Source organism: Cynara cardunculus (assembly GCF_001531365.2).
Source record: "Cynara cardunculus var. scolymus isolate 2C chromosome LG 14, CcrdV1, whole genome shotgun sequence".
NCBI classification, from domain to species: Eukaryota; Viridiplantae; Streptophyta; class Magnoliopsida; order Asterales; family Asteraceae; genus Cynara; species Cynara cardunculus.
Genome location: NC_037541.1, coordinates 7,606,278 through 7,625,904, shown reverse-complemented (window position 1 = coordinate 7,625,904; position 19,627 = coordinate 7,606,278). Strand labels below are relative to the sequence as shown.

Sequence of the window (19,627 nt, the reverse complement as noted above, 5' to 3'; positions counted from 1 at the left end):
AGTCTTCTTCAAAATCAAATAATTGCTTAAGGTGAGTATTTTCTACAAATTTCTTTTAAAAGCTTTGGTTATTGATCTTGAAAGAACTGTATCTTATCCTTGAAAATTAGTTTTTGTGCTATTTGGGTTTTAAACTGGTTGAAGGGTGTCCGGGTTGTTTTCTAAACCGGTTGAAGGGTGACCGGATTACCTTAAACCGGACATAGTATTGTCTGGAATGTTTCTAAACCGGACACGTGTTGTCTGATTTAATTTTACATCGATCAAGGGTTGTCCGGATTTGATAAATCAGACAAATTTGTGTTCTCCGGATATGTACACCGGACAAAGGGCTAAGTGTTGTTCGGATTATTTATCCGGATAACTAATCCGGAAGATCTATATTTGATAATTTTCAAGTTTGAGCATTTTAGACATTTATAATTTAATAATGTCTATTAATGAGTTTAATTATGGATTTTTGGGAAACTGTTTCTACCAAGCGTGGTGACGTAAGTCTGTCTTGGTATGAAAGTATATTTCGGAAAACTTTCCTACCAATCGTGGTGACGTATGTCTGTGTTGGTATAAAATTGAATTTTGGAAACTGTTTCTAGGGTGACATATCAAGGAGATGTGTATTTGGAATAAGGGAGACATTGTCATATGTGGTTATTACTATAACTCTTATTATTATTACTAATTGGATTTAATAACTTCGAATCATCATTTCTTTGTGACCTGATGAATTAAAGATATTATTCATATTAGAAATAATAATTTAGATGTTATTGAGAAAGGAAAATGGTTTGTCATAAAGGGCAAGTATAGCCTTAAATCTTTAAATTAATATTTTCAAAGGAATAATTTGATGAATCAAAAGGACTATGGTCATCATAATTATTTCATTTTGGGAATATTGGATCTTTAAACAGATACATTTGTATCAAGAACTGAGGTTATTGAGTTTATCCTCTTACTTATATTATTGAGAACTGCATTATCTGATTGTATTACATATACTCCTGAGCAAAGATATTTTATTATATTTTGGTGTTTTATCACCTTCGATTTGCAAAGAAGAGATTTACTCACTAGACCTTACTGGTCTAACCCTCATTTTCTGTCTTAAATATATGTAATGCAAAAACTGAGGGGTCCAGGGATAGTAAGGGGAAAGGGAAAATGTGATTATTTTTCTTAACTTGATATCTGCTTTTGAAGATATGCATGAGAATACTTGTTTTGGAAGATACATGTTGTTATACATGTGATAGTACAGGATTTTATTTTGGAATTTTTCATATGTAAACTTTGTGCATATAAGAATTCTTGTACTAGTGGGACCATTGTGGTGTAAACTGTATTTCTATGCAATGAAATATGTGTTGTATGCAAATGTGGTATTTTGGGGTGTTACATTCTGATTGTTGTCAGTTTACAAAAAATAAAACTTGAGTAGCTACAACAATATTACCAAAACAAAATTAGGCGAAATAAAAAGACATACATAACATAAATAACTTCTGAAAAAAATGAAGGATGAAGAACCATAGTGAATAAAATACAATAATAGGAAAAAAAATGAAAAAAAAAACATTCATCAACATCATATGACCCGAACAAATCTTAAAATAAAATGTAATAGTTGTTAGCCTATAAAAGTTCATGGAAGAATGACATTTGACCATGTACAATAACAAAGTTTTGCAAAAAAAAAAAAAACAACATATAACGCACAGAAAAACAAATGTAACAATAATTAACAAAAATATATAACATGGAATAAGAAACATGCATCAACAAAATATAACACACACAAATCATAAAATGAAATGTAACGATTCTTACATAGATTTTATGGAGGAAAACAATATCAACAATAAAAAATTCTGCAAAAAAAACCAACACACATCAATAATAACAAACAACTCACAACAAAACATAAAATAAACCATAAAAAATGTAGCTTCCCTTCGATTAGACATTCGACTGTATAATATGCAATATGTAAAATAAAAGAAAAAAAACGTTAAATGAGATATAATATATAGATGGAATAGAAAATCGAAAAGTCTAAGAAATTTATGACTTAATGAAAGACAATCAATATAACCAACAAAAATATTTTAAAATTCTAAAGTTTTGAGAAAAATGAATTAAGAAATAACTCTTTCACAAGGTCGAAATATGAAAAGAATATAATAAATGTATCTAAGAGTTAGTAGATTAAAAGTTAAGATAATTAAAAGTCTTCTCATAATGAAATACATATTTTTCATTTAGGAGTATAATAGTCTTTAACTTATTTAATATTTTAAAAACTCAAAACGATGAGAAATTTCTTTTAGACAAATCTTACTCTAAGAATGTGTCACGTCATTCTTTGTGAGGGGCCGTTTACTAATTGTTTATCCGGGTAAGCGTTTAACAAGTCACTTTAGTTTAGCGGATGAATATATGATAAGGATCAAGAATCTTGCTCGTTAAGAGCAAGACAAGGATCAAGAGTCTTATCCAGTAAGTGAGAGCGACGACTCTTACCACGGTAAGCGCTTACCGGGTAAATTGTTCCATACAATGTCGTTTTGGTGGACTAAAATCTCACTTGGTAAGTAAATGATAGTGTTAAATTTTATCGGTAAACACTTACCGAGTAAGTGTTTGGTAAACAGCCTTTAAATATTATATAAAAAGTATATGAAAACTTTAATCAATTAATAAGATACATTGGTTTTCTAACAAATAAATGTATGAAAGAAAATGATAAACATGAAAGATGAACTTTTGATTTTGATAATATATTCATGATATATTGATGGTCATATTTTGATTTAAATTAGATTAGATAAATGATACAATTAATAGGATGAAATCATTTAAAAATACATAAAAATAGAGTCAATCACTCTACTTATCTTTTAAAATCTTAGTCTTCTCCAACTCTCATCTTCTCATCCCTTACCAAAGAATTTCTAAGATATCATTTTGTTTATTATTGAAACTTTGAAAATCAAATTTCATTAGGAAAGTAAATGGAAGAGCAAATCAAGAGTTGGAGGTTAAACTTGGATATACAAAATTACAAAAAAAAAAAAAAAAGGAAAGGGAGGGGGAGGGGGTTAATAATAAACTACACATGTTTCATACAAGGCGAAAAAGTATTAAACATATTCAACATTTAAAAAAATTAAGAAAAAGATGGGAAATATTCTAAGCATTAGGAGGGAGGTGTCACCTCATTTTTCGTGAGTTTTCCTTTAATTATCTCTTCTTTTACTGTAACTTTTTAAATAAAGATACTCACAAATTGATTAGAATTTTAAAAATTGATTGAATATTTTCTAAGGGAACAAATGATTATATAAATGGTAGAAAAAATGTTTTGACGATTACTTTTTATTTCCATAGCAAAAAGATGAGTAAATAAACGTCTCTTGAACATAGTCAAACTCTGTCTAACAAGAGTTTGAAAGCTATGAGCACAACATGTGACGTTTGAACTTCAAAACATCAGCTCTACTTACAGACCTTACTTTCAAGGGGATATACCGAGTTCGTTTTGTTTTGACCTGATTTCTATTTGATATATAAGGTTCATTGATCTGTTGTCATGCTTGAGTCGATGAATTCGGTTTTATATTTGGCCCTAATACGCCTTGGAACCCCCTATGAGCTCGGGTTTATATTTGGCCCTAATCGGCCTTGGGTTTTTTGCCTCGCCTCTTTTCGGGAAGATGCATTGAAATTTTTTGAGCTTGTTCAGTGTTTTTCACAAGTTGTAGGAACCACAATCTTAAAATTAGTTTCATATATGAATCAAATCGTGGTTTGAGTTGGCAACACTTGGTCTCTTAGGAAGTTGTGAAATGACCATTGTACCCTCACCATCAAACATTGACCACACATGTCAACTTGTGACCATAAAGTGCTTGCAAAATTGTTGTAGCATCATGTGGGTAGGAATCTTAAAACTAGGGCCTCGAGTTCACTTCCATGATTATTGTCCAACCCTTTCAGAGGATGACAAGAAAAAGAAACGTCACCATTTAAAGGTTCCTCTTTTGGTGTAATGTTTTCCCCATCAAATGAGACACAAGAATTAGCTATTTGGTGCACATCAAAATTACCAAAATACCCCAGATGAGTCCTTACCAAAACCATCATTTCTGCTGGGTGACAACTTTTGGAAAAATCAATAAAGTTGGGAGACATCATGAGTTCTATACAAACTAATTGTACAAGTTGGCTAACAATCTTAATCTCAAGGCCCCACATATTCAAAAGCCAACACCCAAAAATAATCAAAACAACAATGGCCAACACGGTGGTTCATCTTCAACACCATGCCCGCCACCATAATCAACAATTCCATTCTACTACATAACTTGTTTTTTCACAATAAAATCACAACAAAATCCCCGCCACCGACTGCCGCATTTTCTCATCTAAAATTGCAGCATCGAGGCCGTCCTCTTGCCAAATTATCCCACAAACACACCATTTGTCTTGGTGATTGATAGTGTGCCGTATAGTAGTTATCCATACACCCGTACTGACAGAACTTACCATGGTGGGAGTAGCGGACCGTGGTGGTGCTATTGAACTGTTCCACCCACATTCCCATGCTCACGTCTTCCATCTTGAATATCTGGCAAATGACAACAAGGAACGGTATTAGATTCATAAAGAAAACCAAACCAAAGAAACCCAGTATATCCCACTTGAAACCAAGGTCTGGGAGGGGTGGGATGCAACCAAACCAAAGAAACCTAGTATATCCTGCTCGAAAGCAGAATAGGGATTGGGGAAGGCAGGGTCCCGTCCGCCCGTGCAATTTGGGGGGGGGGGGGGTTAAGCAGTCTTGACCTCTACCCCAAAGGGTAAAGCAGCGATTTCCGTGAAGACCCCTGGCTTGTGCAAAAGTGTGTGTTAGGTTCTGAAAGAAATGAATTGGAATTTTGAGAAAGGGATGTGGAATGGACCCTGAGCTTTCTTTTGGCGCGTTGAGATACAACAAACTTCGCTATGTCACTGGATATTATGTATCCTGGTCCGTTTGCGTAAGGTGGATATACCGATTCTGGCCACTCCTGCAAAATTAACAAGTAAAAACCCACCTTCAGATTGTGCAAAACTGCAAATTTAAACCTTGATCTGTGTACCAATTCGCAATTCAAAACTTGATGTTTTTGCAAACAAACCATGAAGAAATGGAAAAGAAAAAACGCTGAATAAATTGTGAAAGTGTTGTAAAATTCTTGAAGAAATGGAGTTTGTTCACTGTTCTTGTTCTTTTATTTTTCTTCCTATGTGTCATGGGCTCTGCAGGCCCGGTCAAAAAAACAGTCTTCTTACCAAAAGGTGGAGGAGTGGAGGTATGGTTTGCATACATCTTACCCTCCACAGACTTTACTTCCAAGTAGGGCTTTCAAGATACACTTGGTTTAGTTTGCAGAATTAAAAAAGAAGGAAATTAAAAGAGCATTGCACTCAGCAATTTTGTCATGCATCGTCCTTTCTTGCATAATATGGTTTTCTGTTTTTTTCCATTTCCACAAGAGCAATAGGCTTGTTCGTAACAATTGTACAAAAATTTAGTCACTCTTACATAAATTACTCCTTCCGTTTCAAAGGTAAGTGCTTACTTTCCAATTCTACCCTTAACTAAAAGTGTAATAATTACACATTTGTAAAATTTATTTGTGGACATTTACTTTGGGATGGAGGGAATATGACCAAATGTTGTTATACCTCAAAACTGACTGCCCACTTTCCATGTCTGAGAGGCCTGTGGAAGAGATTGAGATTGCCCATGTAAAGGGACTGTTGATCGGGGACACCGTCAAGTTCCTTTAAGATGGTATCCACCCTTGTGAAAGTGTCATCATCACATTTCATCACGTATGACGCACTCACATTTTGAACCTGCATTGCAAGTGGTTGAACCATATATAAGATGATTGTAGTGCATCAACGGCCAATCCAAAAACTATAAACCAAACAAACCCAGTATATTCTACCCGAAGGTAAGGGTCTGGGTATAGATGTACGCAGACCTTCCGTCCATCTCAAGAGACAGATAGACTGTTTCCGATAAGACCCCAACTTGCGAAAAAGGTATATAAAACAAATAGAAAGAGCAGAATGGTAATCTAGAAAATATAAAAGGGTTCAATTGTAATGACCGCATATTCGCAGATTGCTATGGTTTTAAGCACCACAAGCTCGTAATGGTCCACAAATGTCAAGATAACAATATCTCCAAAGTAATCAGCCTCCTTTTTCAGAACTGCATTTTGCTCCCTCCTTGGACTCTGCATTTTGATATATCTTCTTTTATAAGAACCATAGAAAAATCACAAATAAGCCTAAAAACAAACTAAAAGAGATGATAGAAGTAATAAACAAATAAATTAGAAAACCATTTTCCCCTAAGGGGATTGAGTTCAGTGGTAGGAACCAACACCATATGGGGGAGATCGTTGTTATTGTGGGTTCAATTATGAAGGGAATACACAACCATGTTTACATTCCCTTGAAATAAATAAAAAAACCAATTATTTAATATGAATAGAAAAAAGAAGATAACAGATTCAAAATTATATGGTTTTAGACTATCATGTTTCAATAGTATCAGTGGTATAACAAGCACTCCATAAATCATCGCAAAGGATGTACCAGGGTACGGTACGTACTATGTAGTGCATTTCTAATTGAAATGGAACAGTAAATATTATATAGAAAACTGTTAAATAAGAAATGAACCTCTCTTGTTAGCTACGCACCCAAATAAGTAACTGTTTAAATTAAGGGGTAAAATTATTCCGGCAAGTCAATTTACAAATGTACATTCACTGTGAGAGAAGATGCATTCGCTGGCAACTGCTGAAAGTATACAAACAACCAGACTTGATTATAAAATGTAGCGGAAATATAAAATGAATGCAGGGAAAAAAAGTTAAAAGAAAGCAAAAAAGGTAACATCAATAATTGATTATATTAAGTTACTTCCATTATACAATTGCTGAAAGGACGGTTCAGAAAAATGACAAAGATTGGAGGATTGAAAATTTAATCTTACAAGAATATCTACAAGAGGATGTTATCATCTAATCAAACAAACAAAATGTTTTCTTTCTTTGTAGCAAGCCTACTCTTTCTAGCACAACTCGACAAACGACATTCAATATTCCTATCACATTGAAGATAATCTTGGGCAATTGTCATCTTATCGAAAGCCAAACACAGAGCTATGCACATGAAGGCATTTATATGAATTTGGTTCTGTGGGTAGCAGTTAGTTGTGAACTACATTACCATCTACGTCCCTTGTACTTAAAACTACATTACCATCTATGTCCCTTGTACATAAACTATATAACCAAACAAACCTAGTATGTCCCACCCAGAGGTGGTGTCTGGCGGGTAGGATGTACGTAGATCTCACCTCAACCCCAAAGAGTAGAGCAGCTGTTTGCAAAGTGTGTAAAAAGGATAAAACTTGCTCAGAAATTTTTGCTAAGGAACAAAATAAAAAAGGCAGTACTTTATCTAATAGACATGTATATCGGCTGGATATGTCGGGTTTTCCTTTTTTTCTATTTGGTTTACTTCTTGGCCCATGAACCCATGAGTACACATTATGTATTCAGGGTTTCTCCCAAGATTCTTAACTTTTTTACATAGTATCAGAGCCTGATAATCAAAACCCTAGCCTCTCTAAGTTTTCTGCCTCCGGAGTAGCCAACTACTAGTGTTTATTACTTAATCTGCAGTGATCTGTCTGTCCCCTCAGAATTCGCTAAAATATGTGAATACTGATTAAACCCAATATCACTTCATGATCCAAAGAAATACAAAGATACTAGTGAGAAATCTGACCTAGCTACTAATACACACCCAAATGTTCCCAATTCTGTATGCATGCCAGCCAGTTTATGTCACTGGTCATAGGAAGTCGTGATATTTTCAGATATCTTAAGCAAAGCCAATGGAGAGATATCTTACACGTGTAGTTCTCTTTTGTTTTGTTCCTGCTTCATATCCCCATGATGTATAGAGTTACATATACTAAGTTGATTGTTTATATGTCTGAATCACCTTCAACGATGTATCATTCCTCATTTACAGTCAAATGTGTGTTCTCTGGTGTATATAACTTTGAGAGAAACAAGTGGACAAAAAGAAGCAGAAAGAAAAAGAAATAAAGGTCTCGTCAAAAAGAGTCATCAATTAACAACTTGATAATAATATATTGTTGTTAACTTACTATTAACAGCATAAAGGATTGAAAATCAATTAACATCAACTTAAAGAATCATTCATAAATGTTAACAGCATATTAACCTTTGACATGCGATAAACTTGAGGCCCACAAACAGAACCATCAAGAATAGAAGAGATGAAAGGTAAAAAGATGAAGCATAGAGAGGTGAAAAGATGAAAAAGAGAGACACTTATGTGACTTGTTTGATATTTCCTGCGTAGAATATTGGTTGAAAAGATGCTTAATGTCCCAAGATTTCTATTATACTAAAAGGGTTATGAAAAAATATATTTCCACTCATTCAAACTGTTTGAGAAATCAAGATAAGTAACCACTCCCCTCAAAACACTAAACAGTATGCTTATTTTCTTTCTAAAATAAGCCCTAAAGGATCCATTTATATTGACTGACGAGCCTCATATAGAGAGACCCTTGGGGATATTTTAAAAATTCACAAAAGAAAAACCAACATAAGAGAAGCTTTTGAAGGCGATGTGATATTTCTCAAGCAACAAAACACTAGTGTTGGAAAAAATACATAACTTCTCAAGCAACTTTGTTCCAGAAGAATAACCAGCAAAATGATAGATATTATAAAGTTAACATATGACCACCTTTTCATCAGTAGTTGCAACTTTCAAATTCGAAATCATGCTAGTCATGCAGTAGTCAAATTTTGGACTCCTTTTTAAAAAATTAGAATTTGCATGGCTATACACAATAAATTTCAGTGGCTCAAGCGGAAGGAAGTGTAATGCAATATAAACATAAAATTAGTTTTGATGAGCTTGTAAATTTCTTACCAGTGCAACAAAAAAGCGAACTACTACATTTGAGGCCTTGATTGCTGAAGATTGCATCCATGTTTTCCTAATAGCCATACGCTCCGCAAAGTGATTGGTAGCAGATAGAATCCCAATAAAAACCAAAACAGGATGATGTGGCAACGGTTTAGATTTCCACTTCTCTGACATTTCTATTACCCTTTGCGGTGAGAAGCTTGGATGAGAGGTAGGGAGTGATGTAGCAAAAACCGAATGAACCTCTACATCCCCTTTAATCGATAACCCTGTTGCATCCTCAAGTGTAAACCCCTGTAGGAAAGATGACCCGCAGATTTATAAAACAATTAAAGGCTCCTAGCAGGCAAAGATATAGTGATGCCATGAAGACATCATTTCTTATTTGATCGGTTGACAAAAAATGCACAAAAAATTAACCCAAGCAAATCTACCGACTCCCTTGCCACTGAAAATTCATGAATTTCTTCCTGCTCATTCTAAAACCACATTTCTACGGGTATAACATGTTGAAGTTGATGGATGAAGCAGGACATACAAGAAAGTGAACTCAAAAAAAGTGAAAGCACCACTGGTTGCTTGTTTGTATTTAGAGGCTCTGCTATTTTGTACTAAATTTTAAGCCATTTGAAGTTTTCAAATACACAAACTCAGATATTCCTCCTTCAGATATATCTATCTATCTATCTATCTATCTATCTATCTATCTATCTATCTATCTATCTATCTATCTATCTATCTATCTATCTATATATATATATATATATATATATATATATATATATATATATATATATATAATGCATCAATTACCCAAAAGCAACATAAGACAACCACCCCTTTCATTCCAATCTAGTGGGCGTAGGCACCTACAAGCAAAATGCTACAATAATTAAAATGGCAACCTTTGAACTGTTCAGATTAATGCCACATCTCAAACATTCTGTGTATTTTCATAATTGGTATTCACTAGAACAACCCATAGTCATAGACGAGTATAATTTCTTAGAAAAACTTCATAAAAAGCAATACTATGAACTTAGAGTAACATACTGTACGATACGGGAACGAAGTCACATGCCGGCCTCCGACATTTATATGGTATCCATCAACTCCAGCACGTATGGTCAAGACAAACAATTTACCCTCCACAAAAGGAAATGGCCAAGTCACTTCTGGTTTCTGGGCACGTCCTACAAACCGCTTGAACCATGTTGTTGTTCGTGATTCTTTTGAATCAACAACATCATTACGCATCCATTTTTCACATCTTGGAAATCCATCAACTGCAAAAGATGGTACATTAATACCAAGGCAATGAATGAAGTGCAGTGCAGTGGCTGATAGACAAAAAACACTAGAACACGGCTAAACAATAAAATGTCAAGAAATAATACCAATGGATATAATATCAATGTAGCCAAGCAGCATCACTATCCCTCTAATATACAGCAAACACCATGAGAAATAAAAGGAACATCCCATTGATTAACAATAGTTAAGGATTTAAAAAGCTTCGCCAAACACTCTGGAAATGTAAGTGCTTGCCACATGTTCATCGACTTTTCAAGTGTGAACTCCAAGTTCAAAAACCTACTTCCATGATGAATTTAGTTGGGTTCTAGTTCACACTTCTTGTTTCTATGTTAAGGATCAAAAATTTGTGGTATATCACTCGTTCGTCTAGTAAAATAGTTTTATCAACTCATATTCCCCCCCCACCTTTCTATTTTTTTAGAAATTTGTTTCCATTTTTGGATAAAAGCATCTCCCTTTCATCAGGTGCTGAAAAATCACTCAGATGAAAGGCAGCACAGGTCCCTCCATAAATATTGCATAGTTAATCTTCTGTGGCAAAGGCCCCTACTCTTTTCCTGACCTGTCACACATGAAAGAGTTTGATTCTCACTGATTACTACTAATCTTTGTTCTGAAACTTGTGTAGATCACTTGCTGCTTTTTTTCATATTCTTTACTTTTGTTCTGGAATTGGCGTTGGATGGCATTGAGGTTCTGCTCTAGTTTCTTCTTGCAGCATAAGTATATACGGCGATAATCATTGGTGCAACTTATAAGTTTCAGGTTCTATCCTTTGAACTCCAAATCTGATCTGTTCATTTTTATCTTTCTAATGGCATCAAATCCCTTCTTCACCCTTCTAGTCCTCTCATTTTGCAACATGCTAACCTTCTCCATCAAGCCAATTTGTCTCTCCGCGCATGGCTACATCAACTACAAGCTTGCTCCAATTGCTCAATTTGATTTTTTTTTACCCTGCTAAACGTTGGTTACAGTCAGTGCCTTACTTTTATCCCCACCAAAAATCACCTTCACCACCACTATATTTGCACAAGCCCACAGATGAACACTGGATTGCTGTTAAATAGATACTAAACCTTATGCAGCATAGTAAGATTCATGGCATTTGATTCAAGATCCTAGTTTTTGCATCTTAATGAAGAGATTCTGGCAAACTCAATAAGTGGTTTTAAGCCTAACTACGATTAAAGGCTCTATGATTGAACTCTGAGGTTTGCTAAGAAATAGAGGTCCAACTACTTTCGTGAAGAGAAGAACATAAGCCAGGGGTCTTCACGGGAACATCTCCACTCCTTCGGGTGGAGGTAAGGTCTTGTACATTCTATACTCCCCAGACCCTACTTCATGAGGGATTTACTGGGTTCATTTGGTTTATTTTTGTTAGCTTTATGCATGACTTTGGGTATAACCCACGATAAACATGACAGGTCGTTCACTGTGAAGGAGCAACATCACTTGCTCAAGGAAGTTCTGGATACACTCAGTTGAAACCTCCAAAGAGAACATGTACATAAAGGGAAAGAACAACACAAACACACATTTGTCAACCAATCATCCAAAGATGAACACACATAGCCCCACCTCTTACCACGATGATGGTAGTGATGCAATCTCAACAGCAATGATCTTTAGCAATGCCAAACATTTTGCAATGGAAGTTTTTAAGTTATGAATAAAAAGAGATCTCATGTAAGTTGGCCTTAAACCAGAAAATAACTAACATGTAATATGAGCCAAATCTGAAATTTGATATCAATCTATACACTTCTGCAAGACGATTCTAATAACTCATAGATCCATTAAATTGAATGTCAATATATGAACTTCTGAAAGGCCAATCTAATGACTCATAGATCCATTAATTTGAATATCAAGATATAAACTTCTGAAAGGCCAATCTAATAACTCATTGATCAATTATATCTATAAAATTTGGATGATCAGCGGCATACTTGGCAAAATAGAGCCTTTAAATATGGTAGCTGTCATCAAAAGTTTTATCTTGGCACGCTGGCTCATTTTATGCACCGAATGTATTAAGAATTTCTATCCAATAAAGCAATTACTGTTTACCAACATTATCAAAAGCAATCTACTAAGCTTCTATTACTAATATCATGACTATATGCATAAGATTAACCTTACTCAAAAGGAAGCTCTTAGGATGCAACATTGTTCAAAATGGAAAGCTCGGAAACTTGTACAACGCAGAATTGCAGGATGCATCTCATCCAAGTTGCTCATTAAAGCATACAAAACATATAACTCAATTCCTAAAATCCTGTTTCTGGGAAACTCTCTCTTACACTTGTATCCTTACACCTCGGTCACATAAATCAGATAATTGCATGCATTGCCTCTTTCAATAAACCTATGAAGACTTCAAGAATTTTTAACTCAGAAGAATCAAATGTGTCTACTATTAACTTGGCTCAAGAATGCAAAGATAGGGGTGAAATGAAGGGCAGTGAACATGTCAATCAGCCTGATGCGTTATGACTTGGCAGCCATACAGTTATAACTTATAAGACCACAACAGTGGAGAAATGGCATATCAAAGGCAAATTCTTATTTAAAGAAAAGAAGACAGCATATCAGATATGCAGAAAAAGATGCTACCAAGTTTTATATTCTCTTCCCTTTTTCAGAGAAATGACAATTATAGTAATATGCTTACCAAGCATGTCATCATCCCCTTTTGATGGTAACCCATCACACCTCTGAGCTGCACCCCATTGCATCCTATAACATGTATTGTGTTCAATGACTGGTTGATGGCTCCAATCACCTCTCAATCGAGGATTTAGATGCAAAATTTTTGGTGGATCCTCCGCAACTACAGACTTTAGCCCCTGCAACTCAACCTTAAACTGGGAAACCAAAACCAAGGGATTACCCATTTTTAGTTTTGCAAGTTGGGGAACATACTCACTATGAGCATGATGAGGGGTTCCCACCACTGTAATAGATGATCCGGCAGCAAGACCACAGGGAAGGAACATGATTCTGTCCCCTTTAGTTAGTTCTGCACCAGTGACTGATACCCATGGTGGACACCGCTCTTGCTTCCCTTCAAGTATGGAAGCCAACTTGGCATCCTTCTCATGGTACTTAAGAACCTCTTCCCATGCCTTCCCACCTAAAGTCCAAGCTTCATCTGCCATTTTTTCCAATCCTGACATATCTCTGGTCCTATGCCTTTGCCTCAATATATTACCAGTTAATCTCCCATATCGACGATCAAGAGGAGGGAAACTAGCCTCTTTCTCTTGTTGACTCACTTTTTCCAATCTGTTACCATCCTCTAACGGACTTTCCCTAAGATTATCACCCGGTTTCTCTTCTAAATTTTTCTCTTGTTGGGGCACTCTTTCAAATCTGTTATCATTTTCTAATGCTTCACTAATTTCATCCTTATATGCGGATCTTAACGAAGGTTTACTCACTTCTAACTGATATCTCTTTACTGCTTCATTATCAGGAGTGCTGGATGTCTCAAAATACGCAGGGAACTTGAAGCAAACAACAATCAAATACAATGCAGCTATAAGAAACAAAATATGTGGCAGTCTTACCCTCCTCAAACCAAAAACTTCACTCCTTGACCTCTTCATTTTCATTTGTCAGATAACCAAATTGAACACATTGAGCCTTAATTTCTGCAAACTAAAGCAACCCCATCTCATAATTCCAGTTGACTTCCAAAGACAAGTTGAAATCAAAAACAAAAAGGCGCAAGAGAAACAGAATCCAGCGAACCCTAATTTGCCGAAGATGCAGTTTTGATCTTCACCCGTAGTCGGCTGATCGAACCCGCAATCGAATGCGAATTGGTAGGGCGAAGAACAAGAAGAAATGAAAATTTGGGAGGTATCGAAAGGATTTAAAGACCTAGGATTCGAGTAAACGTGACAGAAGGTCACGATGAATGTAATGAGTACACATAGCCATAATAATATAAGGCCTGGTGGATCAACCTTCTTTACCCAATAAAAATAGCTTCTTTTTATCCATCCTATCAAGATCTAAAACACAAAATGCATTAATTTTTAATTTTATGTAAAACCATTTTTCCATATAAAAAAAACAAGACCAAAAATAATTTCTTTATGTCTCCAACGCGCTTAAAAAAATGTAAGAGGTGAGATTTGAACAGGTTTCATAACACAAGCGCATTAGGTCGAAGGCGACTAAATCGGCATATAAACTTCTTAAAGTAGTATGCGGATTTATGGACATCAAGTTTGTAAAAAGAAACCAAAGGGCCTTTAACTTAGCGGTATGTGAGTCATTGGCCTTCTAGGAGGTCAAGGGTTTAAACCTCTTATCATTATATATATATCCATGATTAAAAAAAATGAAACTATAAAAAGCCTTTTGAAGAATGGTGTATATTTTGGTATTTTTTTTTTTTTTGTATATTTATGGGAGTTCAGATTAGCTTGCATGTATCTCTATTAATCTCATGTGGTCCTAAAGTTAACAGTTAGACAAATCTCTATGGTGACTTAGAAGGGATCGAACCTGTGATCATTGAAGTGCAAACATAGGTGTTACAAGTTATCATTCGTTGTTTTGTTTCCTTAAACAATAAAATCATAAAAATGTATGTTGGAAATCAACTAATTTTTGCATAAGTAGTAAGTAGGTCTCCCATCTATCCAAAAGAGGTTCTTCAACCTTGCAATTTATGTCATTTACTTTAAGATCGGTCAAAGTGGCTTAAAATTGCTAAAATATCACTTAATTTTTTTTTTGTTTGGTGGTCAAGGCATAAAACTAAAACTTCTAATAATAGAAAAATAGAGTAAGGGATAGAACCAATGGTCACTAGGGGAGGAGGGTGAAAGACAATGAACGGGTGACAAGAAACAGGGAATGGACAGGCATTAATATGTCGCATGGGAGAAGGAAGAATGCGAGTTTATGGCCCATTTGGAATACCTGAAGGCCTGCAAAGCCTTATGTTCATGTGGGAAAAAGTCAATCACGTTGATTTGGGTCTTTAGCCGAATTTCATTGTTTTGGGGGTCAAATCGACATTTTTCGATTTTTCAAGTAATCTTGTATTTTTTTTCTTAAAATTTTGGGCTTTTTTTTTCTTCTAATTATTGTTCCTTTAGTTTCTTAGCACTCCTAAGTTTAAAAATAGAATATAATGAATTGATTTAGGGTTTACTTTTAATAAAATTTTGAGTTTTCTCAATTTCTCTCAATTCATCATTCAATATTCAGTCGAATCAACAAACTGTGAATTGGGCGTGAGCCTCCCATCCATGTTGTATGTCACGCCCCGATTTTTTTCGTTTCATTCGAGTGTCATGACGTCATTCTTATAACTTATGCCATTAACAAAATACGAACTTAAAAATTCAAACATACATAATGTGTTCAATATAATTTGTTACATAATTGTGGAAGTGTAAATACTTTAACGTAATTAATGCTAATTAAAATATCTAATCAAACATGATCCAAAACATAGTTCCGTCTCTCTTCATTCAACTCGTCTACTGACAATTGACACCTGAGATATATAAATGTATAGTATAAGCTAAAATTTTACTGAATATAATATGGTTTTCATGATCACATGCACATACAAACGGTGTTTTAATGTATTTTAGTTATTATCTTGTAAGTGAGATTTCGGCTCATTACTTTTCTTTGCATATGTGGAGTATTCTATGGACGATGATTCCAAGACATCGGAATTGCAAGCCATCCTTTTATGTTCAACCCACCTCGTACGGTGAACGAATCTTGCCGAATCATAATAGTTGCATATCATTTATTTGCAATACTCACTCACTAATGCAAATCTMATCGTGACATGCAACATACATCTCATGCAAGTGACAACATAAATCACATATGCATCATCGTCATCTTTCACATTATACACGTACTTGAATATCATATTAATAATATCAAGTCATCATAATCTTTCTCATCAACATCATCTTTCATATCATGCATATACTTGAATATCATGTACACCAATACAATCAAGTTATCATCATATGCATATAAACACATCATGCAAATATCATGGATAAAATACTTTGTAATAATAATGTATATATCCCATAAAAATCGCATAATGTACTCACCTTGAATGATTAGCTTCGATAGGTTGTTTTTCTCTAAAACTGCAACCTACATGATAATTCATACTATTCATAAGCACCTTAGTTAATAGTAACTAATTTGTCATTTTTCTTCAACAATCTTAGTTTGACTAATCTTAACAATTTTTATTAATCAACCCCCGATACTATCATATCTCATGTTTCGCTCAAATATTTTCTTGAAATATTATTAATAATGTGACGTCGTTATAATATTAATTGTTGCTCGTACATTTTATATGCAATACACTTCACATTTTCTTGAACAATAAGTATTTTACCAAAAGAACTAAACTGAATAGTTTGCAACATAAATAATGTTTTATGGCCAAAACGTCTCTTTTAATATTTACAAGTGAATAACGGTGACAACATGTCACGCACATATAAATAACGACCATTACATAACTTAAAGCTCAACATAATTAATATTCGAAATAATGTTTAAATATCAATTTTCCAAGTCTAGGGGCATTTCGGTAATCTTAAAATAAGTCGAATATTAAAATTGTACTTAAAAGTCCAATCCCAAAGTATTGGGGCATTTTGGTAATTTTATTAAGCAATACTCGAAGTATTGTTAAAATCAGAATTTCCTAATTGTGAGGTCATTTTAGTAATTTCATAAGGATAATAATCAAAATAAAGCTTAGATACCAATTCCCAAGACATAAGTCATTTCGGTAGTTTATAAAGCAAATACGTAAGGTATCGTTAAAATACCGATTTCTAAATTATAGGGTCATTTTGGCAATTTCATACGGATTATATTCAAAATAACACTTAGATCCAATTCTCAAGACATTAGATCTGTCGGTAATTTTATAAAGCAAATACGTAATACCAATTTCTGAATTTATAGGGTCGTTTTGGTAATTTTATAAAAACAATAATATAAAAATGAAGTTTATAGACCAATCCCCAACACATAAGGTTATTTCGGTAAATTTTGGAAGCAAATACACGAAGTATTGCTAAAATATCGATTTTCTCATTTATAGGGTCATTTTAGTAACTAAACGAGATAAATAATAGAAATTGGGTCAAAGTTTGCATTTTACAAAATCCAAATAAATTTGATGAAAGTTTCATAAAATTATTATGAAGAAAATTATATTTCTGAAACTCCAGGAGTTAAATGCTAATTTCTGAAACTTAAATGTATAACACATTACAATAATATCGGTGCTATAGAAAATAACAAAACTCGTGCTTAGCCAATTGGTTAAGGCGTTTGAGCCTTTGCTTGAGGTCACGGGTTTAATTTTCATCCTTAGCGCCCTCATTCCATTTTTCTAATGGTTAAATGGATGCGGGTTAGATTCTTGACCCGCCCGACCCGATCCGAACCCGATTGCAACCCAAATAGGCAGCAACCATGGTTGCATGTTTTAGAGTTTCTCAAACTCGAAACCGGATCGTTTCTTAACGTTTTTTCTTCATTCTTTTTGCATCAAACATTTGGTAATATTTTTACCAACAATTTGACATAAAGTACAAAAAATTTCGTCAAGAAATAAGATCCAAAATTTGATTTAAAGTTTTGTTTTTAAAATTAAAACTCAACAACTTCAAAACATAAAAATTATACCATGTAAACACAAATTTGAGACATGAGGCTATTGAGGTTTGATAGAGTACTTAAAAACGAAGCTATAGACATAAAAATCAAGAGATTTGGTTAAGAATCTCGCCCAAAATTGATGAAAAACCGAGATTTTTTATTCTGAACTTCAAACTCAGATTTCTCTCTAAAAACTCAACGATTTTACTAGCTCTTTGAATGAAAACGATCCCAAGTCAGTACTCTACAAATTATATGCTAAGAGTTTTGGCTTATTAGTTGAAGAAATCGGCCAAATCGTGAGTTTTAGGCAGTGAGGTCGTTTTTTACAAACAGGCATGTCTTTTTGGTAAAATATGTCCCTCATCTTTAAAAAAAGATGACATTTTGACCCCTAAACTTTCTGACATTTACAACTGGATCCCTCCTGACATGAAATTTGCATTTTTGGTCCAATAAAATAAAAGATTAATTTTATTTTATTTTCTCTTTTGCCTTTCTTTTCATTAATTTTTTATTTAAGATTAATACAATTATCTCCTTCAATTAATCGCATAAATATTTTAACACTTCAAGTAAATTTAATAAAAAAAATTAAAGACTCGTGTAATATTATTTTTATATATTTAAAATTTTGGGTTTTACATTGTATAAAGGGTGCAACCTGAGGTGGGGGTAGTAGGTGTTGTCGATGTGGAGGGGGTGGCTTAGGGGATGTTCGGTTCGTTTTCTGTTAAGACCTGTATGGATATAGTTGTCTGTATTGATATAGTTATCTGTATATTAACAGATAAGTTGTTGTTCGGTTGTTGTGCTGAATAAACAGTCTGAATGTCAGAAATGACCATTTTACCCCAGTCTTTATTTTTATCTAAATAAAACAACAGTTCGATGAAAATGTGGATGGATACATGTATAACTATTCACAATAGATTTCCAAATGTTCTTTTCCTTTATGACCTCAATTATTCAAAATTGAAACTAAAGAGTCAAAAAAAATTATCTATTGCGTACAATCCCATTTACAATGAAGAATGGTCTTGTTGGGTTCAAGTTAGTGCTTTAATGTTGTATTCAATTTTTTCCTTAGTGTAATAGTTTTGTAATGGCTTAGTCTTTACAATTTCCTAGTATAAATAGTTTTTCTCTTGTAATTGTAATTACCTTTTGTCATTAGCAGAATTATCAAGATTAGAGCTGTAATATTCTCTCTCTTTCAATCTAATCATTCTTTGTTCATATTATTTCTATCTTTGATGTTCATCATGATTCTTGAAGATTGCTTCATGTTTGTATGATTTCTGGACTATCAATTGGTATCAGAGCATACTGCAGCAGTTTGGGTTGAAGATTTATCTGATTTGCACATTTTCTGCTCGATTTTTTTGAAGATTATCGATCTGTTTTTCACCGTTCTTGATATTTTTTTCGTCCGGATTGATTTTTGAGCCTAAATCGTTCAATTTTTGGAGTGTTAATTGTAAAGATTTGTATTGTTAGATTCGGTTTTTCATTTCAAACAATCTTGATTCACACCATTTTTCGTTTTAAACAAGTTTTGAGG

At 34.0% G+C, this 19,627-nt stretch overlaps 1 protein-coding gene across 2 annotated transcripts; it reads right to left on the bottom strand.

Annotated features, from left to right (window-relative positions):
* Positions 1-4,130: 4,130 nt before the first annotated feature.
* Positions 4,131-14,208, bottom strand: LOC112526941 (hydroxyproline O-galactosyltransferase GALT2). Of its 2 annotated transcripts, XM_025137388.1 has the most exons (8): positions 14,128-14,208; positions 13,046-14,034; positions 10,102-10,334; positions 9,052-9,342; positions 6,168-6,296; positions 5,734-5,907; positions 4,965-5,072; positions 4,131-4,630 (listed from the first exon to the last, which is right to left on the bottom strand). In XM_025137388.1, the coding sequence occupies exons 2-8, from the start codon at positions 13,986-13,988 to the stop codon at positions 4,424-4,426; spliced, it is 2,085 nt and encodes a 694-aa protein (XP_024993156.1). In that variant the 5' UTR covers positions 13,989-14,034; positions 14,128-14,208; the 3' UTR covers positions 4,131-4,423. The 2 variants fall into 2 exon arrangements, with proteins under 2 accessions (XP_024993156.1, XP_024993155.1); XM_025137387.1 differs by having other exon boundaries at positions 13,046-14,208.
* Positions 14,209-19,627: the final 5,419 nt, after the last annotated feature.